Source organism: Panicum hallii, chromosome 1 (assembly GCF_002211085.1).
Source record: "Panicum hallii strain FIL2 chromosome 1, PHallii_v3.1, whole genome shotgun sequence".
In the NCBI taxonomy this organism is placed as follows: Eukaryota; Viridiplantae; Streptophyta; class Magnoliopsida; order Poales; family Poaceae; genus Panicum; species Panicum hallii.
In genome coordinates, this window is record NC_038042.1 from 58,602,355 (window position 1) to 58,628,395 (window position 26,041).

At 48.9% G+C, this 26,041-nt stretch overlaps 4 protein-coding genes across 4 annotated transcripts; 2 read left to right on the forward strand and 2 right to left on the reverse strand.

The window, feature by feature from the left end:
- Positions 1–122: 122 nt before the first annotated feature.
- On the reverse strand, positions 123–4,944 carry LOC112879473 (kinesin-like protein KIN-10A). The gene is made up of 6 exons (XM_025943731.1): positions 4,163–4,944; positions 3,214–3,369; positions 3,020–3,127; positions 2,621–2,731; positions 1,079–2,533; positions 123–751 (listed from the first exon to the last, which is right to left on the reverse strand). Exons 1-6 carry the CDS (start codon positions 4,820–4,822, stop codon positions 497–499), a joined length of 2,745 nt encoding a protein of 914 aa, XP_025799516.1. The 5' UTR covers positions 4,823–4,944; the 3' UTR covers positions 123–496.
- A 2,910-nt stretch (positions 4,945–7,854) lies between these two features.
- LOC112887206 (ankyrin repeat domain-containing protein 13C-B) lies at positions 7,855–12,195 on the forward strand. Its single transcript, XM_025953335.1, has 2 exons — positions 7,855–9,703; positions 11,430–12,195. Exons 1-2 carry the CDS (start codon positions 8,204–8,206, stop codon positions 11,826–11,828), a joined length of 1,899 nt encoding a protein of 632 aa, XP_025809120.1. The 5' UTR covers positions 7,855–8,203; the 3' UTR covers positions 11,829–12,195.
- Positions 12,196–13,389: 1,194 nt separating this feature from the next.
- Positions 13,390–17,085, forward strand: LOC112883929 (KIN14B-interacting protein At4g14310). Its single transcript, XM_025949200.1, has 3 exons — positions 13,390–15,409; positions 15,512–16,134; positions 16,389–17,085. The coding sequence occupies exons 1-3, from the start codon at positions 13,481–13,483 to the stop codon at positions 16,918–16,920; spliced, it is 3,084 nt and encodes a 1,027-aa protein (XP_025804985.1). The 5' UTR covers positions 13,390–13,480; the 3' UTR covers positions 16,921–17,085.
- A 167-nt stretch (positions 17,086–17,252) lies between these two features.
- LOC112883938 (phosphate transporter PHO1-2) lies at positions 17,253–22,417 on the reverse strand. Its single transcript, XM_025949211.1, has 15 exons — positions 21,947–22,417; positions 21,712–21,774; positions 21,280–21,571; positions 20,737–21,118; positions 20,118–20,166; positions 19,771–19,845; positions 19,535–19,664; positions 19,309–19,429; positions 18,938–19,181; positions 18,737–18,841; positions 18,609–18,653; positions 18,374–18,526; positions 17,995–18,276; positions 17,764–17,900; positions 17,253–17,675 (listed from the first exon to the last, which is right to left on the reverse strand). The coding sequence occupies exons 1-15, from the start codon at positions 22,187–22,189 to the stop codon at positions 17,588–17,590; spliced, it is 2,409 nt and encodes an 802-aa protein (XP_025804996.1). The 5' UTR covers positions 22,190–22,417; the 3' UTR covers positions 17,253–17,587.
- Positions 22,418–26,041: the final 3,624 nt, after the last annotated feature.

Sequence of the window (26,041 nt, forward strand, 5' to 3'; positions counted from 1 at the left end):
AGAGAGAGAGAGAGAGACTTCGCCAGTGGTGACATCTGACATGGATCGTCTCTTTCTTTCACCCTGATGAACTAGACTGCAAAGCCAGCATCCAACCACATCAAGGTGGCATTAATCAGTAATTTAAACAACGAACAAAAAAGGTCCAGAATGCAGCCAACCTCATGTCCACACCAGTCGATACATACCCAATCGCTATGCACTGGGCTTATCAGGACAAGCAAGGTAAACACATGCATGGTTAAAATTGATCTACCCAAACGCATCTCGCTGGCCACAGATACATGGCCACAGGTCCAACAACGCCCAGCGTTCCGGAGCAGCTCCGCAAGCCCAAAAACATGATTGCATCACGTTGCGGCTGCGAAACCAAACTGCCAAACTAATATAATCTTACAGAACCTAAGCGATCGATCATACATGGAAGATACATCTCAGTCATGTCGCCGCGAGCGAGGGGGCAACAAATCCGACCCTTCCACTACTCTACGGGAGCTCAAGCTCTCAGCTCCCGGATGTAGTTGGGGCTCATCTGGTTGACCTTGGGTGACAGCACGCCGGCGAGGTGCGTGTCCTTTACGACCGAGTTCAGCTTGCTGTCCAGCGGGCTGAACGGCATGTGATCCACCGCCGGCTTCTTGGCCGCCCGCAGGCAGGCCAGGTAGCTGTCTGGCTGGTTGTTCCAGTGCGGCAACTTGCTTATCTGCACCGACGCTTCCTTCTCCCTTGACACTGGAGCACCGGAAGGATCCTGCACCAATCAGAGATCCCCCAATTTTACGCTATTGTTAGTGCTTCTCTTGATATACAACTAGGCTATTGTCAGTGGTTTTCTTGATCAATGACAGAAATGAGCTTTCATCAAAAAAGAAATGAGCTTTGTTTAAATAAACAAGGAGGATAAAGGTTCAGACTAATGAAAGCTTTTATTTTCCATGCCATGTTTCAAGAAAAACCATTACAGTGTTTCTGTTTTCCAAGATAGAATATTGTGGTAGATGAATGCCATTGCCACGAGAAATAGGTAGTGCAGAACATTTGGATGAAAGCATGACATGGATAGAGCTGAATGACGTACCCTGAGGAGCAGGAAAGTGAATTGGTGCTGCTCTTTGCCGCCTGCTTCTTCGAAGTGCGCCTCTATGAGCTTCCTCAAATCTGAAAGGCACGAGTTCCGCAGTAACTTCAGCCCTTTGATCAAATTTCCAGACTCCCATTTGATGTAGACTTCCAACAGGCCGTCCTGCTCCTTATGTCCAGCAAAACTATTCTCCTTGTTCTGATCACTATCTTCCACTGCACTGCATGATTTTAGCTGCTCCGACAAAGGTTCATCCACAACTTGGCATACAATTGGTGAAAGTTGCGAAGATACTGGGCTCTCAGCCACTTTAACATCGCACATCGGGGTCTCTAGAGCTCCCCATGCTAATGGCTCCCTGTTTTCATTTCCATAAGCTTGCTTTGCTGCTGACTTGCTCTCCTCTCCAAACAGATGCTTTGTTGGTGATCTGTTCTCATCTGCAAACACTTCCTTTGTTGGTGACTGAACTTTTGGTTTCTTAGCTACTTCACGATGATTCCCGCAGAGCCTGAAAATGTTCTCAATCCGATGCTTCCTTGTTGCCGGATCATCTGGCTCAGCCAGTGCATGTTGCGTTGTGTCCACCTTAAAGCTCTCCTGTACGACCTCCTTGCACACCTCTTCAAGACCACTGTCCCTCTCTGCATCCTCTTCATCTCCCTCCTCAAATACAGTGCTCAGAACAAACTTTTCTGGATACCCGGATAGCCTGACATCATCTTCTTGCACCACAGCACCAGTGCAAACACCTGCAGTCGCTGTGTGATTCCATATGTGCCCCTGCTGGCGTGTATCCTCCTTTATTACCTTGACATCTTGTGGCTGATCTCCTGTATCTAACTCCATAGACATGACCATTGACATTGATTGATCAAGTCCTGCAGGCATCTCTGACAGCCGTGCCAACAATCTACCTCCAATGAAATCCTGTTGCACTGGCTGACGAGCATCTACCTTTTCATGCTCAACCTCCTGTAGTCGCTGTTTTAGTGCTGTGAGCTCTTCCTGCTGCCTAAGCATTGCCTCTTCCATCTTCGTTAGCTCACTCCTCAAGGTCTGGGTCTTCTCCATGACTTTGGAGTTAATCTCCTCCTCCTTAGCAGCTTTTTCCTGCCCTTCTATCAGCTTGAGCTTTGCTCTCACTTGTGTCAGCTCCTCCTCCTTCAGCCTTAGCAAGTTCTGGGCCTCGTTACGCTCTTTCTCCCTCAGTTTGTTCTCCTTTTGAAGCTTGTAGATGAACTGGTTCATCGCAACAATTCTTGAGTTGAGCATTGTAGATGACTCCTCAGAGCTTATTTTGTCCCTCGGTGTTGCAGCATGAGCAGCACGGATAATACACTTTGCCTTGGCCCCGTACTCCAATGTAGAAACTGTCTTGTGCAGTTCCTTTGGATCAGGACTAGCGCACAGAATCATCAGGATTTTTGATTTATCATCCTCAAATGAATCCTGAAATCCCGTTAACGAAAGATTTTGGTCATTGTTAGAAAGGAGAGGCTGTATCAATAACTGCAATTTTGTTTAAGAGTAGTGTACCTGCAGTAGCATTGTGAGCTTGCTGTCTCTAAATGGAACATGGGAATCGCCGTTAGCAATAGACTCGACCACTCGCTTTAAAGCAGTGTTTCCTTGATTAATCTTTGCCGTCTGTTGAAAAGTAACGATGTTATAGATCACATGTCTAATCCAAATAAGTATTATAAGGGCTTTTCTTTTAACATAATGCATTAGGTATTCAAGGTGTGCTCACATATGAGAATATCAGAGATACAAAATTCATTCGGCAATATGTTAAAACTAAATTTAAAGTTACAAATAACTAACTATTAAATGAAGTGCGACACAGAAACTTGCATGCAAAACAATGTTTGCAGTGCAGTTGGAACACATAGATCCTACAGAAGTACAAGAACTGGTAGCACTAGCATCACACACCTGCATTTTGGCTTCAAATCCAGTTTGTCCTGCAGCTTCAATGTTCTCAGATCCTGCCATGTCTACTAGCATTAACCTCCCTCCCACCGACGGGACATCCAGGATAATCTAGAAAACCAAGTGTGGCTTGTAAATAGCTTGGTGTGGAAAGAAAAAGTGTATTTTCAAAGTGCTGGCGGCTGAATACAACTAACCATGCAATGACTCCGCGAACTCCTGTCGTTACAAAGCGTGCTTTTGACAATTCTACGCTTCTCCACCTTGGCAACTTCTCTTGATATCTTCCCAGCTTCATTTCCAGAGAGGTAAGTAGCATTCTTGGCTTTCTTCCCCATTACTTCTAGCCTTGCCTGCAGATAGAGAATTGTGAAACTTCAACAACACACTGAATTACATCAACTCTCGTATTTACATTTACAGTTGACCCAGAATGGAAAAAAAAAAGACTTCAGCACATTGGTTATCTAAGCTCAGCTCTCAAATTTCATAATGGAGCTTATGAGCACTTCATGATAAAAAACTGGATGACACCAGTCATGAGTCCGTAAAAGCATTACAACTTGATGCAAAGTAACAATTTGTATTCGGTACAGTTCTGCAGTATTTATTTCAGCTTAGAGAGTGCCACATCACACTTAAAATCACAGATGGCAAATTATAAAGCTTGGAGTAAATCATCTGAGAAGACACACCTGACTGACAAGCAAATCACCAAAAACACTCGAGTCTTTTAAAGCTCTAAGAAAATACCCACCATTTTTACACACGCGAACGTGAGAAGTATCAACAGAGAAGGGCCATTTATGTACTACTATGCCATTTTAAGGTCTCCTCTGTTCGTTCATTTTTGAACACTTCATTATCAATCCAGGGGACTTACCAACTACGTCCCATGGAATCACTACAATTACAGCATACAGTAATAAAATAATTTGGTTTAACATAATTACAATTCACAGTACTTGCTTGTTTTAGCTTAGATTCACCATCTCGCACTCATAACTCATTTACATGTTAATTATGCTGAAGCAAATTTCTAAAGGAATTATCAACCAATTTTTAGTACTGACATACGAATTCACATTTGCACCACATAATCAGCAGACTAAATGATGGCGTGTGAAAATAATCAGCGTAAATCACCTTGGGGGCGTTTCCTTTAGCATTCGCCCCGCTTCCTACGAGTAGATCGTAGATCTCCTCGTTGTAGATCTCAAGCACTGCGACTTGCACGAAGAGCCCGGCCCCAAACCCGGCATCATCCCCGCCGCCACCGGCGGAACCATCGCCTTCTCCACCACCTCCCCCCTCGAGGATGTCCCTGAGCGCGCGGTACACGATCCCGGGCTGCTTGGCGCATCCGAACATGGTGTGGCTCTTCCCGGACCCCGTGGGCCCGTAGACCATGACGGTGCACTTGGCCCCGACCCGGACGCCCTCGATGCGCGAGCGCACGAACCGGCGGTAGAACCCCTCGAGGTCCTCCTCCTCGGAGACGGAGACGCCGTCGAGGGTGAAGTCGCGGCACCCGCCAGCGTCGCCGCGCACGCGGACGGCCGTCCCGCCGCCCGCGATCTCCAGCGCCGACGCGCCGCCCGAGGAGAGGTTCCGGATGCGGCCGATCACCTCGACCGGGTGCTCCGTGGCAGCGCCGACGCCGCCGCCGTGGTGGGCGTTCTTCGGGGTGGTGGCGGGGAAGTGGAGGCGGTGCTTGGAGGCGGGCGTCCTGAGGGGAGTCGCCAGGGAGCCCCCCTGCGGCGTCGGCGGCGGGCCAGGCCGGGGAGACGGGGTGGGCGGCGCCATCGGTGGGGGATTAGCCGGTTAGGGTTTCGGGAGGTGCGACTTTGGGGGGCGGGCTGGTGGATCCGGAGGCGAACGAGTTCAAGGTCCGCGGAAATCCGTGGGGAAGAGGGGGAGACGGAGGAGAGAGGTGTGAAATGGAGAGCGGAGGGGAGAAGGGAAGGGATTTGAAATCGGAAATAGCCGTTGGGAGCTGGGCGCAGCTGTAACGGTAGCCTGGTTGTTTTGTTTCGAAGCAGGACGGAGGAGGGAGGAGGGAGGAGGGATCGGGCCGCGCGGTGATGGAGAGAGAGAGAGATAGACGGAGCTCTCGTCGTCGTCGCGGTGGGGATCACGAGATCTGCGGTGCGAGCGGCCGTTGTATAATTGCGATGGGATCAAGGAGTGACTAGCATTTTGATGCCGTAATTTGCAATCTGATCTGAAATCAATTTCAGCTGTCAATTATCATGACTAACTGGCGCCCTCAATTATCGAATCCCTTTGTGGGTGGGCAAGGATCTTGTTACTAGATCAACTGTAATAACTCAACTGCCAACTGTCAAAATTAAATTTAGACATGGATTAAATTGTAATAAAAGGAAGGAAACAAAATGGCAATCAGCCGGAAGTCACGGGGAGTGGTGATGCTGGCCCATTAGACCCGGCGCGCTCTGCGGTCACGTGGGCTGGCCCAACAGACCCTCACGTCTTCAAATAGCGGGCCCATGTCATTGGATTTTTAAGGCCCAAGACGCTTTTTCCCTTGGCAGAACCATTACCAGCCCATCTCTCTCTTGTTTTCCTTTTTCGTTAGCATTGCAAGTCCATAGACTACTCACTTGTTGGGCATAATCAGAGCGTAGGCCATCATCACAAGACATCAAGGAGATGCATGCTACTAACGCCACAAGATCGCATCATGACACACCAACCTTTCCAGAGAGAAATGCTGCCCTGCGATTAACTAAGCCGTGGAACACCTCATGCCCAGTTGTTTACTGCGTAGTCCCAGCTAAACAGGGGCGTGCTCTGAAGCTTTAGGCCCCTCGCTGTCTGCTGCTGCTGAGCAAGGCGCGGCCTCTGCGCTGCAAGCTTGGCCCAGCCCTGCCTGCTTATCATGGAGGGAGGGGCCTCGCTTTGGGAAGGCATGGTCACATGAGTTGAGGTGCAGAGCTGCTGAGATGAGCACCAGCGGCCCTCAGGGGACCAACCACAGGCAGCCGCCATGCGCTGGGGCTGGGCCCGTGTCGCCGACCTTATTTATATCTCGCCACTGCTCTGCGCATCTCGAATCTAGATGCTAGCAGATCAAGCGGGCGCATCAACACTGAATCAGCAGCAACAGAGGTATGGTCATATGGAGAAGACTGTGAGATGTGGATTGGCTGTTGTGCGTTCAGTTTCACTCGCCAAGATTTGGATGCAGTGAGATCTGTAGCTCTACTTCGGCGGCCTGATCAAGACTCAAGATGAACATTTGCATCTGCAGTGGTTTCAGATCGTTACTACTGCACTGCAGGTTCTCAACCTTTTTTTTTCCAGCCGGTAAAAAATCCTCTTGATCGATCCCAGTACATGCAGGACCTTGGACAAATTTTACTGCGGAAAAAGTGTGCCTGATCTGATGCACTGAACTTTAAGGGGGGTGTACAGGAACAGTGAGAGCTGAGCTAATGGCGCCATTTCGCTCCAGCTGTGCCGTGCAGCAGGAGATCAAGCCCACCTACCCTGCTTGCCTGCCTGCAAATCTCGCCAGGGACAGAAGCATCCAATCTCTGATCCGCTTCAGCCACGAGCACAGGTACAGCATCTGGGCTCCCCCCGCGCCGTGCTGCTGGCGACTCGGCTCGTCAGGCAGGCACCAACCCGACCAGATATTTCTCTCCGTGCAGCCGCTCGTCTGTCCGCCCGCCTTGCACGCCGAGCTCGTCCGGTGACTTGCTGACCCGGCCTCTTCGTCTCGGGCGCTCTTGTGTACTGTTCATGCGCGAGGAAATTTGTCTGTGTCAACACGGCGCCGGGGGGACTGCCGACCAACCGGCGACTTCAACGCTGCCCATCTCGTGGTCTGGTTGATCGCATGATTTGTGTAACCTAATGCTTGATTGCTGGTGCTAATTGGCAATTGCTGTAACAGCGACAGGCATGTTGTTTAATGCTAGCTCCGTTTCTTTGATTTCCTTTTTCTCCTTTTTCACACAGGGTGAGGGAGAGGAGAATACAAGCTGGACTGGGGTTTCTCTTGTTATAGGTAGATGCCCATGACCCCCATGCAGCATCAATAAAGCCAAAATTCAGCGATATATTTACCTACCAAATCGGCTGGTGTTTGGTTCGGGTTCTGAGATAACCAATTTAGTTAGCCTCAATTACGGGTCGAAGCTACTCAATCCGGATATATATCCTCCCAGATCTAAATCTTTTAGGGCGCACAATAGTACCACTTGACAGACAATACGTAGTATAGAAAAGATCAAACTGTTCATTAGAAATGATAACATTATCAATAATAACTTAATATAAATTAAGGATAAATTTTATAATGTTTTTGAATTTTATCTATTGCAACTATTTTAGTATACTGCAACACTTTTAGGCCGTTGCATCAGAGGTGAAAGTGAAATAATTTTTGCCATACCATCCTTATACTACCTATACTATCTAAATATACTGTCTTATGATAAAAAAATTCTCGACCGTCCAATGTTTATGTATGAGTCCTTTTCGCACGTTTGCTATAAAAAATCCTCCTTACCTATCGTCAATCATGCTTAGACCGAAATTGGCAGTTGCAGTAACCGGAATTGGCACTGTCAATCTCTATCGAGATTCGAGAGTAATGAGGATCACTCATGATTAGATTCATCAATGGCAGCTTACCTTGCGTAGCAGTTACAAGTTCACAATTGGCGATCCCATGCCACGACGGCACCCGCTCTCTTTGGTCAGAACGGGACGACGGGAACAGAACAGAGGAGGACAGGCCAGCCTTCCTCTCGTCTCGCGCCAGGAGAGAGACGATAGGCACCCCCGGGCCTCCCACCTCCACCCTTCGCCTTCGCCTCCTACCCCCGGGCGACCGAGCGAGCGAGCGAGCGGGCGCGAGACAGAGAGGAGGGGAGAAAAATAACTGCGGCTCGAGGCCCCAGAATAGGAGGACCACTTCCCCCTCCGCCCGGCCTCGCTCCTCCCCACCGCTCGTCCTCGCCCGACCTCCCTCGCCCCGGCGGCGCCGCCGGAGCGCGGCGATCCCGGCCGCCCTTCTCCGCCGCGCCAGATCTGGGGGAACCTCCGCACCCCCATGCCCCTCGGGGCCCGGTCCCAGATCCGCCTGACCTAGCCAGGAGCGCGCCGCGGCCGCGCCCGGGGGAGCCTGCCGCACCCGTCCCGTCCCGCCCCGCCATGGACGACGTGTCCAAGTACGCGCACAGCCCGGCGCACCTCGCCGTGGCGCGACGCGACCACGCCGCGCTCAGGAGGCTGGTCGCGGGGCTCCCGCGCCTGCCGCGCGCCGGCGAGGTCACCACCGAGCAGGAGTCCATCGCGGGGGAGGCCGTCGCCGACGCCGTCTCCGCCGTCATCGACCGCCGCGACGTGCCGCGGAGGGAGACCCCGCTCCACCTCGCCGTGCGCCTCCGCGACCCCGTCGCCGCGGACATCCTCATGTCCGCGGGCGCCGACTGGTCGCTCCAGAACGCCGACGGCTGGTCCGCGCTCCAGGAGGCCGTCTGCACCCGCGAGGAGGCCATCGCCACCATCATCGCGCGCCACTACCAGCCGCTCGCCTGGGCCAAGTGGTGCCGCCGCCTCCCGCGCATCCTCGCCTCCATCAGCCGCATCCGCGACTTCTACATGGAGATCTCCTTCCACTTCGAGTCATCCGTCATACCATTCATCGGCCGCATCGCCCCGTCAGACACCTACCGCATTTGGAAGCGTGGGGCCGCGCTGCGGGCTGACATGACGCTCGCTGGCTTCGACGGCTTCCGCATTCAGCGCTCAGATCAGACCTTCCTGTTCCTGGGGGATGGTGCGAGGCCTGAGGATGCTGGGGGTAAGGAATTGCACCCTGGTTCTCTCATAGTCCTGGCTCACAAGGATAAGGAGATTACAGATGCGTTGGAGGGAGCGGGTGTGCAGCCAACGGAGACCGAGGTGGCACATGAGGTGGCATTGATGTCCAAGACGAATATGTACCGTCCTGGAATCGACGTGACACAGGCAGAGCTCGTGCCACACTTGAATTGGCGCCGGCAAGAGAGGACGGAAGCTGTGGGACAATGGAAAGCCAAGGTGTATGACATGTTAAATGTCCTAGTGACAGTGAAATCTAGGCGGGTGCCGGGGGCAATGACGGATGAGGAGCTGTTTGCGATGGATGGGGAGGAGAAGAATGGTAGGGGCGCAGAGCTTGATGCTGAGTTAGATGAAGTGTTGACTGCTGAGGAGAGAAAGCAGCTTGATTCTGCGCTTAGGATGGGGAACAACGAAGAGGAATCTGAGGAGAGGGGCGAGGAAGGTGACAGTGGGGCCGATCATATGGATGCGAATGGTGTGGTCAAAGATAAGAAGGGGTGGTTTGGTTGGGGTGGCAAGAAAGGATCCAAGAGCGACGACAAGCCATCCAAGGCGGGGAGTAAGGATGAATCGGGTGATCCAGGGAAGCAAAAGGAGAAGGGCAGCAGGAAGAAGAAGAATACTGGTCCATCAGGCGATTCTCTTAAAACTGAAAGCGAGTACAAGAAGGGATTAAGACCAGTGTTGTGGTTGACACCAGATTTCCCTTTGAAGACAGATGAACTGATCCCTCTGCTCGATGTCCTAGCAAATAAAGTGAAGGCTGTCAGGAGGCTTAGGGAACTCCTGACAACCAAGCTTCCTACCGGCACATTTCCAGTCAAGGTAACCATCTGGCAACTTGATTATATTAGCATGTACCATCTCAGTTCAAATTTCCAACCAATTGCATCTTGCCGATTATTCCAATCAAATTGTGTGCCTGTTATTTTTCAATCTCCTCAAGTGGGCAACCATGGCTCTTTGCTACTCAAGATATTCTGCCATATCTGAATTCAATATCTGTACCGCTGCCAACAACTGTTTGCTTACTGCATAGTCTAAAGCTTCATGCTGGTTGCCTGAAACACCATTGTTGGCTGCGTCTGCTGTGCATGTTCTTTGCTCTTCCCCTTGTTAACTTCTGCTGTATTTTCGCATCATGTTGTTTGGATCACTGTTGTGAATAGTACCTTCTTCAATTCTTGCATTATGTTTTTGCTACTCATGTTCTTTTTTCCTAGGACCTTTTGTTTGCCAAAAATATAAAGTATTGTTTTGGTAGGAACTGTAAGAAAGTATTATTCATGTTATAGAACCGGCACATCTTATGTGTGCCTTCCTGGTAATCAATTATTTGCACTACAAAGGACACAATCATAAGATGCGGTGTCCACCTCTTGCCTGCTTGAAAAGAAAAATACAATGGCACTGGTGCACTATGATCCTTATTACTTTCATAAGAACCATTCCATGCTAAGTATGAAAAAAATTGCTTTTAAGCTACTAATACAGTTGGCCATCATGCCTTTTGGAATAAGTAGAGGTCGACTACTTTTCACTATTATTGAGATTTATAGTTCTCAACATGTGACATACAGCACTACTGTTTTTATTAGATGTCTTAATGTATACCATCATTTTTCACTACTGTATGCAAATTACTATGTGTACAGTACAATATTGAGCCATAGAATATAGTCTGAGCTATGTTTTCTTTTTTTTTTTCATCTGTTTGTCACATCTTTGCTATTTTGTTAATCAACTTTAAATCCTATAAAAATAGCTAGTGGTTGGCTGCTCCCAACATCTCAGTTCAATAATCTTGCAGATTTCAGAAGCTGCCAAAAAGATATCTAGTTCCTGTTGGTGTTTTCAAAACTTTCTTCTTGCACTGCCCTATCACCCACCCGCTTTGTCTCTTCCTCCATTCAAGTCTTGATTAGCTGGGTCCTACACCAAACCACCAGAAAACTAATTCCCCACTGCTCTGTACTGACCTTAGAGCTCAAAAGGTAGTTGATGGTACATCCTACATTGACATTCCTAACCACTCTCCTGATAAATGGTACTGCATGTGATATCTTATTATCCAGGCTGAGCGAGGAACACTTATGAAATGTGATTTATTTATTTATTGCGATTCATGCTGCTCTTTTTAGCATTTTGGTGTGAAGCCAACTAGCCAAGTTATATCTCCCACTTGCCCTTCTTGCATTGCTTTGGGCCTTTCCGTTTCTTGATAGCTTTCACAACAGGCTACTAAATCAATTGACACATTTTTTATTTGGCGTACCCGAATTTTATTTTGGCATGTGAAATGACAGTTTAGTGTATGACTCACGGTTGATTGAAGTAAGGACGGATTGCCCGATCTCGCACTGTTCACTCTGTAAATTCCATGGTGCTCTCATGAATAGCTCTTCTTGCACGATATTTTTCTTTGAGGGCATTCTGAGTGTATTTTCTTCTGATTATCACAGAAGAGAATGACCACGGATGATAGACACTTTAGGCGTTAATGTCTAATTTGGCATAGTGATGCCTGACCTTGTGTAGCATCTTATTTCAGATTGCTATCCCTATTGTTCCAACGATACGCGTCATTGTGACGTTCACGAAGTTTGAAGAATTACAGCCTCTAGATGAGTTTGCCACACCACCTTCAAGTCCGACGCAGTTCCAGGATGCGAAGGCCAAAGAATCAGAAGGATCAGGCTCATGGTATTCGTGGGTAAGGGGTGGCCGAGGTACGCAGTCCGGTGACAGCGGTGATAGCAGAAACTGGAAAGACGAGGTTGATCCATTCCACATACCTTCTGACTACACCTGGGTTGATACCACTGAGAAGAAGCGGAGGATGAAGGCAAAGAAAGCCAAGAGCAGGCGGGGAACAGCCCGAAAACAATCATCGAAAAACACTTCAGAAGGAGGAGGCCACCGCCCCATGATGGATGGCTTCGAGGAGTAAAGCACGTTTTCACCAGCATAGTAAGTTGTCTTTGCATTCTTAAGATGTTAGTTGATGGCAGCTGCACGCCCGAGGCAGATTGTTGCTGTGCCTGGAGGCGTGGCAATGGGATTGGAGTCGAATCTCCTTGAGAAGGTACAGGATGGCTTATACCCCGCTAATCTGTAATTCAGTCAGTGCTATTTTTGTCCCCCTCCGTTTTTCATCTTGCTGGATGTATGTTTGATGATATGGCCCTGTTGTTGTTGAAAAATGTGTTTGAGGGGGACTGTAGCGTTCCCCTCCCCCCTGTTGTATGGAAGATTACAAATATGCAGCGATTTTCTCGCAAAGAGGAAGCTCAATGCACATGCTTGTTTGTTCCGCCCCTTTTGCTGCTGTTGATTGCTTCCGTTCCATTCTTCTGATAGTCTCTCTGATGTGTGCCGACAGATTATTTTCCCATGCTTCTTGCTTCCATTCCATTCTTCTGAGAGACGTTTTGCTGTTTTGGGCATCACTAGCACTAGATCACTGTATTACACTGCTGCCTTCTCCAAGCCGTCTACAATCTTTAGTGGGTTGTTACGGCCAAGCGGATCATGCGCTGTTGTCCTGTTGACAACGACCCCAGGGATGTGGAAAATCGTGTCATTTCCTGCTCTGTAAACTTTACACCCGTCACGTCAAAGAGAATCTTATCATTTAGAAGTATTAAATAAAGTCTAATTACAAATTTTTTTTCACAGATAGGTGCTAATTCGCGAGACAAATTTAATGAGCCTAATCAATTCATAATTTATCACAGTGATGCTACAGTAATCATCCGCTAATCATGGTCTATTAGATTCGTCTCGCGAATTAGTCCTGGGGTTCTACATTTAGTTTTATAATTAGATTTTATTTAATACTTCTAAATGATAAGATTTTCTTTGATGTAACGGGTCTAGACTTTAGACCCTAGGAAACCAGAATCGGTACTGCACACGATCAGCTATCGATTGATTGATTGATGATGATGGACACCCCGGGATCTTGGTTTATAAATTTGTCACTGCACTCTATCGACATCCCTTTTCTATTTTTTGCGATTAAAGGAGATGCGCACACACGACACCTCAAGTACTTGCAAGCTAACAAAATAAGGCCCACTAAGAAGCATACTTGATCGTTAAAGTTCGATCTATACACAAAGTATCTGCATCGATTCTGAAGCTTTTCTCTTCGTCCATATCCTCCTCACTTCTGGCATTTGTGCCTTCCTTTTCTTTGTTCCTTTCCCTTGTTATTAAATTCATTTTATTTAGTTGAATCTCCGGAAATTTATGCCTTTCTTAAGCACCCAATTTTTTTTTGGTATACATCCTATAAGACCCACAATTTATGCAAAATGAAACTGGTCAATCAGCGGGTCAAATTCGATTCTTTCTGCTGACTACTAAAATAAAGTTGTCTCTACGTATCCTCCATGTGGGCCTACCTCGCGAACTGCAGGGCGCCGGGCACCACGGGCCCAAAAAAATGCTCCCGCCCGAACGATTTCGAAATTTGAAACGTCCCTTCCCCAAATCTCAAATCAACCGACCATTCCCAAATCCAAATCAGAGCGACCTTTCCCCTTGTCTCGTCTCCCCCGAATCCCCCAAACCCTAGCCCTGCATCGCCACCCCGCCATGTCCTCCCGCCTCAAGGGCCGCGGCGGCGGCGGCAAGGCCTCGGCCACGGCCGCGGCCTCGCGCCCGCTCACCCCCAAGCCGTTCTCCATCTCTTCGTCCGCCCGGCGCACGCCCGCGGCCGCCGCCGGCAAGGAGAACTCAGCGTCCAAGCCGGTCAAGCCCACCTCCGCCGTGCGGTGGTCCACGTCGTCGCTCCCGCGGGCCAGTAGGATCCAGAGCTCGGTGGACTCCTCCAAGCTCGTCTCCACCCTCCGGGCTTCCGTGGTGCCGGGGCGGGCTTCCATCGGGAAGGACCCCGTGGCGGACGCGGGCTTGCAGCGGAGCGTGAGTGGTGGGATCAGGTCTTCTTCTGTAGAGAAAGGGAGGAGGTCGGTAAATGTTGTTGGATCTAGGGCCTCGGAGGCTAGGAGAGGGAGTGCTGGTGTTGGCAGTGATGACATTAGCAAGAGACGGGAGGGGTTTGATGCTAAGGCCAAGGGCTTGGATGGGATCGGCAGGAAAAGAGATGACCTTGATGCCAAAGCGAAGCAAACTGGTGAGATTGACAGGAAAAGGGAGAGCTTTGATGCAAAGGCCAAGCAGATCGGTGGGAAAAGGGATAACTTTGGTGTGAATGTGTCGAAGCAATGTGATGAGATCAAAGGGAAAACAGAGATCACTGGTGCTAATATGAAAAAGCAAAGTGAAGAGATAGTTGGGAGAAGAGAGGACCTTGATACGAAGGCAAAGGCAGGTGAAGAAATCAGTAGGAAGAAAGATGGGCTCAATATGAAATTGGTGAAGGAGATGCATGCCAAAAAAGCTGATTTGGGAGAAGCTTCTTCCAATGCTGCAGATTTTTGTCCTGCCCAGAAGGATGATGAGGAAGGCAATGGTTCTGTCATCCCAGTGTTCACTGTCCATGTGGTGGACTCAATTGATGTTCCTGGCACGAGGGAGCAGCAAAAGAATAATGAGGAGAGTAAGAAGCAGGAAGAAAAGGGCAAATTGGCAGACAAAATTAGAGTTTTTGAGAGAGCAGCTGCAGGTGGGGAGGGAAGGTCAGTTAAACCTGTGTCTGGTGTTAACAAGTACCCAAGCAAGCTTCATGAGAAACTAGCGGCGCTGGAAGGGAGGGTTCAGAAGATTGCTACCGATATCAAGAAAACCAAAGAAATGCTTGATGAGAACAACCCAGACGAACCAAAGCAGATCCTGTCAAATATTCAGAAGGAAATCACTGCCATTGAGAAGGCGATTTCTCATGTCAAGGATGATAATAAGATACAGCTAGGTACTGCAGATAGCAGTGAATGTGAGAGTTCTTATGCTGAAAGCGCTGCAAAATGTACTCTTGTGAAGCCAAGTGGCCTGAAGCATGCTGGAAAAGGGTTGAATACTGATGAACTGGAGGCAAGGTTCTTTCCGCATCACAAATTGTTGAGGGATCGTAAATCTTCGACTTCTACTCACCAGGAGTCATCTGCGGATACAAAGAAGATTTCCCCTGGGAAAACAGGACCTGCTGCCCCAGCCCCTGATGTTGACGAGAATAGTATAACCATGGAGTTTCTTGCTTCTTTAGACGGTGAAGAAAATGACTTCTTCAAGGACCGCCGCGCTAAGAAAATGGAAAAGAACATGATATGTGAAGTAGCAGATGCAACCAGCAAGACATCGAGCCAAGGTAGCTCAAAGAATCCAATTGGTCCCAATCATAAGGAGGAGATTGAATTGCTTGCTTCAGAGAAGCTAGAAGAGTTTGATGAGCAAGAAAACAAGCCCTCCATGATGGTTCAGGAGGAAACAGAGGAGTCTTCCAATGATCAGCTATCAGGTATAGGAAACAAGTCTTCAACTGGCGGATGGTTTGTTTCGGAGGGGGAAGCTGTTCTTCTTGCTCATGGTGATGGCACATGCTCCTATTATGATATTGCAAACCATGAGGTATTTGGTTATTTACTGCTTTTGTTTGTTCTGTTATATTTTTTATGTACATTAATTAGGTAACCTGAGTGCTAACTGCATTTATCTGTATTTCTGGTGCAGTTCAAATCTGAGTACAAGCCTCCCAGCATGGTATCAAATAATATGTGGGGCGATTGCTGGTTGATTCGCGCCCCAGGTGTAGATGGATGTTCTGGTAGATATGTTGTTGCTGCATCAGCTGGCAATGCACTGGAGCCTGGGTTTTGCAGCTGGGATTACTATACCAGAGAAGTAAAAGCATTTCATATTGATGAGGAGGCTTCTCATGCGCCAGCTCCACCACCCAGGGCTGTTCTTGGGCCTCTCTCTAATTTAGGTTCATCAAGATCTAGCTCTGCGCTGTCAAATGGAGAAACACAGCAATGGTGGTATAAACCTTGTGGACCTCTCCTGCTTTCTACTGCTAGCAAGCAGAAGATGGTCACAGCTTACGATATCCGTGATGGTGATGTAGTGATGAAATGGGAAGTTAGCAATCCAGTGATGGGAATGGAATACTCCAGCCCACTGCAATGGCGTAGCAGGGGAAAGGTAGTAATTGCTGGGAGCGAGTCAATAGGGTTGTGGGATGTGAATTCACTTAATCCACAACCCTTGTTGTCTGTCGCTTCATCCGGTAAGAAAGTGTACTGCCTTCATGTGAATAACACAGATGCTGAGGTGGGCGGCGGAGTGCGTCAAAGGTAAATTAGTAAATCTTACATCACATGCATGCAAATGTGAAATGTCCCAGTGTTAGTCATATTTAAGATCCTGCCAAGTTTACCTACTGTTATGCTATTGAAACCAAATAAAATATTTTCTGTTTCTTTGGTAATTAACAGCAGCAAATTTCTTGTCCTGCTGTTTATGAATTATCTGAAAGAGATTTGTGAAAATCTCCTGACATCTGCATTGGTCAAATCATTTAAGACCAGCTTGTGGTTTGTTTTTGCAGGGTTAGTTCGTCTGAGGTGGAAGGAAATGATGGTGTTTTTAGTACGCATGAAAGTGTTAATGTATTTGATTTTCGTGTACCTGCTGGCATTGGTCTTAAAATAGCAAGACATGGCGGTACAGCAAACTCAATCTTCTCACGTGGAGATTCAGTATTTATTGGTAGCACAGAAGGACGACTGCAAATAAAAGGGGGGTTGAGATCACGAGTTCAGCAATACTCGTTGAGAAAGGGGAAGCTTGTTGCTACCTATGAGTTACCGGAATTCAATGCTCATTTCCATCACTCTTCCATAACTCAAGTATGGGGCAACTCGAACCTTGTTTTGGCTGCATGTGGTATGGGTCTGTTTGCCTTTGACACATATAAGGAAGACATGCAGCCAACTTACAGCTTTGATCGTGGAAACACAATTGGAGTGAGAGAAACTATTGGCCCTGATGATTTGTACTGTCCTACATTTGATTACTCATCATCAAGGGTTCTTCTTGTCTCAAGAGACCGTCCAGCACACTGGAGGTACATGTCGTAGCTATCTATTTATCATTTATTTGTGTTCAGTGTGAGTCTTGTAATATATGTACTTTATTTATGGTTCACTTCTGATGTCACCTGCTGTGTGAAGCATCTTGCTTTCACAGTTTCACTGTACTAGCAATATTATCTAGTTACAATGTTATCTAGTTTTTACCCCTGTGATTGTTTTCGCTCTGCTGTGCCTTCTTTTTATCATTTGCCTTGCATGTTTTTATGTGCTACCTGGGCACTCAGTTGTAACTTGTATTGGAATCATTGTTCAAATTATGTTTGACGCCCAGGAGTTTACAATTCCATGAAATATTTTTCTGGCATCAATTCGATACATACATAGCTTAACGATTGACAAAGTTAAGATCTTGTTAGCCGATTAACACAGGACACTCTTCAATCGACCAATAAGGAATCCACCCAATCTTTCCTGACCACAATGCCTCATGTTTCTATGCCCCGACACCCTCATTACAATGCACCGTCTGAGCTTATTCCATCTTAAATCTGCAACGTCATGGTCTTGTGCAGTTATGCTCTCTGATTACTTTATTATCCCTTAGCCACCAGCTGTAGAACAAGCATTAACTGGGGCAGTGTATTTGTTCTTGGAGCTCTTCCCCTAAATTCCCTTTATACTGGGAGCATGATGGCAAGTTCTTTTGTCTTTATCAATCAGTTTCAAGTTCGCGGAATGGTAATGGGACAGTCTTCACTGCTCTGAACTTTCCAGCGTTGTTTAAATGTTCATTCTCCAGCCTGCAATCCAATTCAGCATACATCAGGTTATACCGAAACATACTAAATTAGAACTAAGCTTGCACCTCTTTACTTGTTTTTCAATTACCTGTAGAAGTTCCAATGTCCTCGTCGTATAATTTCCAGTGAGGCGAGTGAGAAATCCAGCAAGCGAGACTCCACCTGTCCAAGATGGAGTTTCATTACACTCTGGGCCCAGGCTAGACGCAGCGCAAGGTTGAGCATCTGCGTTTCAAGGGTGTTAGTGCCACTGAACTTGGGATTTGGTATTTCCTGAGTCAGCTGTAGTATTGAAAATTAGGCGAACAAGGTATAGTACCATGGAAACATAGTAGATCGACTTTTTCTTCAGGATGAGCTGATCCCGGAGCCATAAGTTCTTAGATTTGGGGTTTAAGAAACCCCAGTCCATGACAAAGTCCCAGTAGAGCTGGTAAATGGTGGCGCCTGAGGATGAAATGACTACCATCCACATCCAGAGTGGTGTTGGAGTTGCAGCGTACTTGAACCTCACAGCAGCTGCAACCATTGCTGATACGTACTTGCCAGCATTAGCAAGTTGGTTGATGTCATGACCTTCTTCCAGGTACCTCCTTAAACACTATAACAGATATCGGCATTCCATTAAGTTTGACTTAATCTGAAGAAACTGCCAACTGCATGAATTTTACATTGTTCACATGTAGATTTGATTATACCTGCATTGCTCTCCAGTAGTAAGGTAGGAAGGAAATCACATAGGCCAGGTGTGTGTATTGTGGGCTGCTGGTGCAAGTCTCATATGCGTGATTCCTAAAGGTTCCAGCCATGAAGTAGCATGCTGCGAATTCCATATGTCTCAGTAGTGGGATCTGGAAGATAGAACCAGTTAAACGGATAAGAATGCGCACTGTAAGGCTCAATGAAATTTGTAGCATAAGGTTCAGAATTTACCTGGCTGGTTAGCTGGTCAGCCATGAAGAAATCAGCCATCAGAACCTGCATTGCAACTCAGCCTGCTCATCAGATGGATGTTTCCAACTTTCTGTGAACTGCGGAAAAGAATTCTGGGGGTCCTTCACCTTGTAGAATGGCGAGAATATGATGTTGCGCATGACGCGCATGAAGCAGTAGCGCGTCGAGCGGTAGAATATGTTGAATGGGCAGAACAGAACCCCCGTTGACAGCTGAAAATAAAGAACAAAGGGTGTTGGAGAACTGAAATCAGTACATCTCTTTGGCAGCGCAACACTTATCCTTTCCCTATGGCTTGTGTTTCTTACAACTAGGAGTGCCCCGGGCAATGCGTCGGTGTAGGTTGCGCCGGCGTTCCTGAGGAACAGGTTGATGACCAGCGCCGCAACGACGGTGCACATGATGGATGCCGACATGAGGAAGGCGTCCCTGTGCGTCAGGGCGGTGCTGGAGGAGAAATCGAAGATGAAGTTGTTGTTGATCCTGGTGCTCTTCCACATGAAGAGGTTGCAGCCGTACAGGAAAACGTGCAGGCTGATGAGTGCAAACATGCTGCAGAAGCAAAGGCCGAAACTATGTTACTTAAGGTAAAACTTGCATCCTTGTTTCATCATGAAGCCATGAAGTATGGTTCATGATCAGAAGAAGAAGCCTGTGTGAAGTTAGCTTCAGAAATGACCTGAAGACATGGTAGACTATGTCCATGTAGGCTGGGCTTCCGGTAGAAGAGAAAATGCCGGCGACATGGGCTAGGACTGAATATATGATGAACAACGACACGAATGTGCCTGTGAACAGGCCTGAAAAAACAGGAATCAGCGAGATCAGGATACATATGGACTAGTAAGCATTTGGTGCCTGAGATTAAGAAGACGATCAATTCGATCTTTGAGGAGGCTACTTGCCTACGAGGAAGGTGATCATATGGGTGTTCCTGGGCTGCTGCGGCTTGAGGTACTTCATGGCCACCTTCCTGTCGTTGCCGGCGAAGTGCCTCAAAAAGATGCACTCCACCTCGTCGGCGAGCTGAAGCACCTGCTCAGGATTTCACCACATGTTCATTCTTCCTTGGCCAGTTTTCGTCTTCTTCGGACAGGTGTATCGTGTTCGTCAAGAGGGGATTCAGCTAAGAGGATTGTACCTTGTCGGAGCTGCTGAATTGCGACCTCTTCACCTTCTCTGAGAACTTGTCCGTGGCTTGCTGCTGCTCTGACACCTGGAATGCAGAGCATATCTCGTCACTTGCAGATAGCGAAACACATATAGTGTGTGTATCTGAATTCTTCGTACAAATCATGCCATGTTACTAAAATAGATAATTTTTAAGTGACTTTGTCTTGATAATAACTTTTAAGTGTACCAACTCATTTTATTCTGGCCTGTATATTGTCGTCTTGTCTAGTCTCTTCCCTCCTCGAGTCCATCCACTTCAAAAAAGCACGCGCATATGCTGCCTATAGCTAGTTGAGAAGTAGTGGTAGACGGTACCTTGACGAATTTCTTCAATATTTTGGTGAAAGCCTTTACATTGAGGGAGCTGCATCCATCCACACAGATATGCCACACAAAACAAAGGAAAAGGCGATCAATCGATCCATCACCACCGCAGAACAAAAGCCTCACAATTAACAACAGCAGAAAAGGACAGGTCTAATAAAATAAACTACTATTGGCCGGCTTAGTAGTATAAAATGAGAAGAAAAAAAATGCTAATTGGTGTCGCCCTCCAGGGTTAGTGCATGGCTCCTACGTGATGCTGGCCTCCATCCATGCAAACTGGCTGAAATTTAACTGAAATCTTCTAAGTGTCTAACACCAACTGTGTCCACGTGCAGACAGAAACGTGGATTGATGGATACAGAGTATACTCATCACTCATAAGAAGCAGAGCTCTACCACTCACTCACTCTGCATCGTGTCAATGAACAGATCAGGTGTTGGTTTGTGTGTTAGAGAGCGAGTGGCGTAGGAAGGCAAGGCAAGATTTAGATGAGAGCATGCAACTGTCGTGACGGCATTCTTCCAGTTGTTGCAGCCAGTATAAATGGCAAACGATCGAGATGGTAGTAGCTACTAGTAGTACTAGCTGCTAAGCATGTGTACGTACCTGAACTTCTTGAGGAGCTCGAGGCCGCGGTAGAGCGCGAGGAAGGCGTCGCGGATGTTCTTCTCGGCGTGCTGGACCTTCTTGCGGTGGACGAAGGCGGCGGCGGGGTCGGCGCCGTCCTTGCGGAGCACGTTCACGAGCTCCTCCCACACCTTGAGCGCCGCCCTGCCGGGGCTCGTCGGCGGGATGTCGATCCGCACCGTCGCCGGCAGCTGCAGCAGCGCGGCCCGCCCCATCAGCTGCTTCCCGCTGCCGTCCTTCTTCGCCTTGGCCAGCCCGCCGCCCACGAAGCTCACGCCGTTGCGCTCCAGCGCCGCCATCACCTCCTCCGCCACGGCCGCGCCCTCCGCCACCCGCGCCTGCTGCAGCTCCACGCTCCCATCTGCACCACACCACGTCAGCCCGGTCGGCGTCAGTCACGTGCGCGTCATGCATGCAAAGGCCAAACGCCCAAACCATGGGATTGGGAAGCCGAGCCGGTGGGTGGGGTTCATGTGCCCGCACCTATCTTTGCCGCCCGTGGAGATCGATCGGGTCACCTACCTGACATGGACTGCGGCGAGGCGAGGCCGGAGAGGAGGTGGCGGCCGCTGGACCCGTTCAGGGACGGCGAGAGCTCGAGCGAGGGCGGCATGGAGGCGGCCCGGCCGAGCGCCCTCCCGCGGCCGCGGCGGGACGCCGCCGCGTGGTCGGCGAGGATGCGCTTGACGTCGGCGAGGATGCGGAGCTGCTCGATGAGCGCCTCGCCGCGCGCCAGCAGCTCCGCCTCCTGCGTCGCGTAGAACTTGTTCACCTTGTCCAGCTCCTCGTCCGCCTTCTCCAGGAACTCTTGCTCCTGCGCACACGCAGCAAATGAATCCCATCATGAAGAGAATTGCCGATTAGTAAGCTAGAAACGGATTAAATAATAACGATAGTCTCTGCAGGGGGCATGCATGCTTCTTCAATCCATCGACGAGATAGATAGATGATTACATGCTTGTTCGTGGATCGCACGAGCTCCCCTGAATCCGACTCCAAGCTCTCCTCCTCGCCCTCCTGCACGTTCGTATACGCGCGTCAGAAATACTGCAGGGTGGGCGATCGACGCCGCCGGCCTTATCTCTACGTACTCGCCCGGAATTATATTGAAGACGGCGTACACCTACGGCTACGGCCCGGGACGAGGAGGCGACGGACGGTACACAGTCGTCACAGCTAGAACACGTACTGGTGAAGCCGCCGCATGATGAGCCGCGCCGGTGAAGCGGGCGGTGAGGGAGCGGACGGGATCAAGGACCGAGAAGCCATAGCTGCTTCCGGCGGTGGTGGCGGCGAGCAGCGGCGGCGGGCCGGCGTCGCGGCGGGCGATCTTGATCCTCTTGATGAGCTTCTTGAGGCCCTTGTAGTCGACGAAGGCGGCCTTCCACTCGGGGATGATGCTGGCCTCGTACTCCCGCGAGAACTTCACCATCCTCCGCAACCGCCGCCGCCTGCCGGCACTGCCGTATATATGCTAGCTAGCTCGATCCCCCCCTGATCTCTCTCTCGAGATCTTGCTGCTTACATGTGGCGTGGGGGATCGAACGGAGGAGGAGCGCGGCGCCGGGGGACAGGGACAGGGACAGGGGGCAGGGGTGGTGGCGGAAGCAACCCTGCCTGCTTATATAGATGGAGAGCGGAGGACGGAGGCGTGCTCAACTCGCCCCGCCCCTGCTCGTGTATATATGCAAACGAGCTCGCTTCAACACCCAGGAGATAACAATATTAGGTAGTGCTGCCTGAGAAACGACTACTACCATGTTAATGTTGCAGTGGAGATGGAGCTCGTGTGTGTATGGAAACGACTACCATGTTAATGTTAGAGAGAGAGAGAGAGAGAGATGATCAGGTAGTGGTGGTGCAACAGCCGGGAGATAACAATATTAGGTAGAGAGAGAAAGGTAAGTAAAGGGGAAATCTAAAGGGAAACAAGCAGCTGTCCTGCGGGTGGATGCGTGCTCGCTTGCCTCTAGTGGAGATCGAGCTGCAATATGTGTCTGCGTTGTTTGCACAATGCATACGCGTATAAATATACACGCAGTAACATTCGATCATCCGGGGCTGTTGGTTGGGTTCAGTTTCGCCTTGTGGCCGGTCGCTTTTCTTGGCCCGATCGAGAAAAGAAGGAAAGCCGCGTCGCTTTCGCCCGCATCTTTCCGGCGAAAAGACGGGTCGACGGCAAATTGCGATTGCGTCGTCGCGGCAATTAAGCGATTAGCAGCGCAAACAAACTGTCACCGGGAGGATCGCATAACCCGGGCGCGATGCAAGTTGGGGTCGCGTGCAGATGCATGGGCATGGCTCAGTGCGGGCGGCGAGGCCCTGACGTGGCCGTGACGCCGCGACAGCATACCACGCACCTCGGCACCTGACCTGACGGACCGCCGCCTTTTCTCAGAGTAACAAAACATGGTTTATTACCTGAAACGCTGCTGCATTCATAACATGTGTGTTTTCCAGAGTCAGAATATATGCGTTGTGGTTTCAGAAGCATCAACCAGCTCGGGTCCACGAGCAACAGGTTAAAAAGGTAGGGATACTAACCACCCAGACGGAGACGGTGACAAGCAGGGCAACGACGCGAACGGCAACAGTGGGCAGGCGTGCCCTGTTCCCGTTCTGCTCTGCCGACACCCCGCCTGGCAAGCTGGTCTTGGTTTGTCATGCGGCACGCTCCCCTCTCGACGAGCGGAGGCGGTCTCCTGACGCCTCCGGCACGGCGTGCTCCTAGCTAGCTAGTGATCCGATCCTCCGACGCCACCGGGAGGGGTGGTTACGCGCGCGGCACGGGCATGCACTCGCGCCTCGGTTCGGTTGCTGTGCGGCGTGTGCTGATGATACTGGATGTGTGTCGTTGTGAGACGGCATGGTACGGTGCCAAGCGGAAAACCTGCGAAACTTTTGGAGCCACCCTGTTCGTGTTCGGTGGCCGAGATGCCTGCTGAATCCTGCTAGCTACTAGTAGTGGATGGTGACGGGAAAGCACAACAAGAGGGCCGGGGGCATGGCCAGGTGTCAGTTATGGAAGGATGCTGGGGCCTGGTGGTTGTGAATTTGTGTGCGGGCGGCCAGCCATGACGGGAATTGGGAAATAAAGACGGCAAGAGGCAAGGAAACCCGACACCGTTTGCACTGAGGGTCTTGTGTGCAAGGAGGGTCAAACAAAGATCTTCTCGCTCCATCGTGTTCTTGTTTGCTGCTGGAATGTTACATTATTCATCCTGGTGGCTCTCACGCACGAAGCCAAGTCACTCAGCACAAACCACGCGCAAAAAAACTAGCTGCTTGTGGAGACGGATACCTGAGACAAACTCTCAAGAAACTTCACCCAATAATGGAAGTCAAGGAAACCAACATCTTATATATGATTTCCCGAAATAAAATGTTGCTGTGCACTACTTGTAGTATGATAATCTTACCATTTACAGTATGTACTAGGCTGGTTAATAATATTGACAGCTCAGGTGATGACAATGCATGACAGCAATGTCGGACAATGAACTAGTAGGACACACGTGGTGTTTTAAGCTTGCATGCAGCTTTTGCGTCAGCAATCGTTTTTCAGCTGTAGCTACGTGTGCCGTGTAGACTTATCTCCCTCTTGCTAGCTCTCATTTTCACAGATCATGCATACCATCATCTCAAAGGAGAAATCAGGGCGGGGGTCAAGCTAGTAGTAGGAAAGCTCGATCCTGTTTTAATTTTATTCCTGATGAAGGAATCAGAATTGTAACATGTACGTACATCTTCATGTACATTCATATAGGACCGACGAGACACAACTATACTGTAAGTACATCAGTCCCTACACTCTGAGGCAAAGTGAACATAGGACCATTCCCACCACGTTGACATTTAAACAAATTAGAACACGGCCTGGTCAACTGTGAAGAGCTCGAGAACCAGTAATATAATATAGCTACCTGCAGGAGCCATACACATACCAACATACCCATCAATTAATAGTGTGGGGTCTATCTATGTGACTTTGTCAATCTAAATATCTACTAGTTTGATCCCATCGTCTACTAGTAAATATATATAGTTAAATGCATGGTACATTATTTGCAGAATAACATTTCCTACTAGAAAAAGCCCGAAGGTCTTTAGGCACTGGTTTCCCCCCGATCAGTACTATGAAGCCGAGACTAAAAGTTTCAGTCTTCGTCACCAGGTAAAACACCCGGTACCAAAATCCCTCTTTAGTACCTGGTATCAAAGTATTTTGGGTCAAAAAAATATATTAAATCAGGGAAGAGACCCGCACATGCGCCCGTCACAAAGTCACAAGTCACGTGATTTTTTCACGCGAAATACGCGTGCATGTGGTGGCCGGGATTCGAATTCATGACCTCCTGCTTCGCACGTAACTTCCTTTCAATCTCACCTACACAGCAGTTGTGATTGAGAGGGAGATACTTTCTTTTTGAAGTAACCCGTGAAGAACCTTTAATACAGGGCGGTGTTACCACCCGGTACCAAAGATCGCGGATCATCTTGCTACCGGTATTTTTAAGGTGGACCGATAGGTTGTTTTCTAGTAGTGATTTCAACTTAATTCATCAGATGATTTATTTGTTCTCCCTAACAAGTAAAATTATTTATGAAATCCAAAGTTCGTTCACTCCAGTCATGGAGTCATATATAGTAATAACCTTGTCAGGTACATTAGTAGAAAATATCGTCTATTCATGAAACTGTGGTGAAAATGCTAGCTAGTATGCTTCAGACATGCCTTGTGAAACTTTCCGACTCATTCTGCTTAATTGGCTGATGCACGATATATAGTTGACGATGATCAAAAAGTGTAACCAAGATCAGGTGTCAGTTATGGAAGCACACATCTCTCTATCTGTCTTTCCTCAGGACGCGCGCTAGCTGTTCACCTTTCAGCTAGCTGCTCCTGTGCCAGGGTCAAAACCATGAACCGCCTGCCCATCAGCCAAGTGTGCATGCACACGGTACACTGGCACAGGCCGCCGCAAGCATCACCTCGCGCTCCTGTACGTTCTTCGCTGGAATCTTCATCCTGGTTTCATGAAACCTAGTCACCGAGCACAAACAAGAGAAAAAGCTTCAAGGCGCCTGAGGAGGCTAGGCTTGTAGAGATAGCTTAAACAATTCTGAAGAAACCTCACCAAGGGTGCAAGACACTGGCTAACGCCTCCTTTTTCAGGGCTTAATGCTCCTCAGCATGAATGCATGGAAAAAATTAAAGCCCCTTTCCTTTGCTGTGGCTGTTGCTGGTGGTGTTGCTGCTGCTGCTGCTGTTGCCATTTCATGA

Coding starts and splice junctions, on each gene's coding strand:
- LOC112883929 (XM_025949200.1), top strand. CDS start 13,481: ATGTCCTCCCGCCTCAAGGGCCGCGGCGGCGGCGGCAAGGCCTCGGCC. Junction 15,410..15,511: donor ATGATATTGCAAACCATGAG/GTATTTGGTTAT, acceptor TTTCTGGTGCAG/TTCAAATCTGAGTACAAGCC. Junction 16,135..16,388: donor GGCGGCGGAGTGCGTCAAAG/GTAAATTAGTAA, acceptor TTGTTTTTGCAG/GGTTAGTTCGTCTGAGGTGG.
- LOC112883938 (XM_025949211.1), bottom strand. CDS start 22,189: ATGGTGAAGTTCTCGCGGGAGTACGAGGCCAGCATCATCCCCGAGTGG. Junction 21,775..21,946: donor ATCATGCGGCGGCTTCACCA/GTACGTGTTCTA, acceptor ACGAACGTGCAG/GAGGGCGAGGAGGAGAGCTT. Junction 17,901..17,994: donor CGATCTACTATGTTTCCATG/GTACTATACCTT, acceptor CTTGAAACGCAG/ATGCTCAACCTTGCGCTGCG.
- LOC112879473 (XM_025943731.1), bottom strand. CDS start 4,822: ATGGCGCCGCCCACCCCGTCTCCCCGGCCTGGCCCGCCGCCGACGCCG. Junction 3,370..4,162: donor CTAAAGGAAACGCCCCCAAG/GTGATTTACGCT, acceptor CTCTATCTGCAG/GCAAGGCTAGAAGTAATGGG. Junction 2,732..3,019: donor GATTTGAAGCCAAAATGCAG/GTGTGTGATGCT, acceptor ACTTTTCAACAG/ACGGCAAAGATTAATCAAGG.
- LOC112887206 (XM_025953335.1), top strand. CDS start 8,204: ATGGACGACGTGTCCAAGTACGCGCACAGCCCGGCGCACCTCGCCGTG. Junction 9,704..11,429: donor CCGGCACATTTCCAGTCAAG/GTAACCATCTGG, acceptor ATCTTATTTCAG/ATTGCTATCCCTATTGTTCC.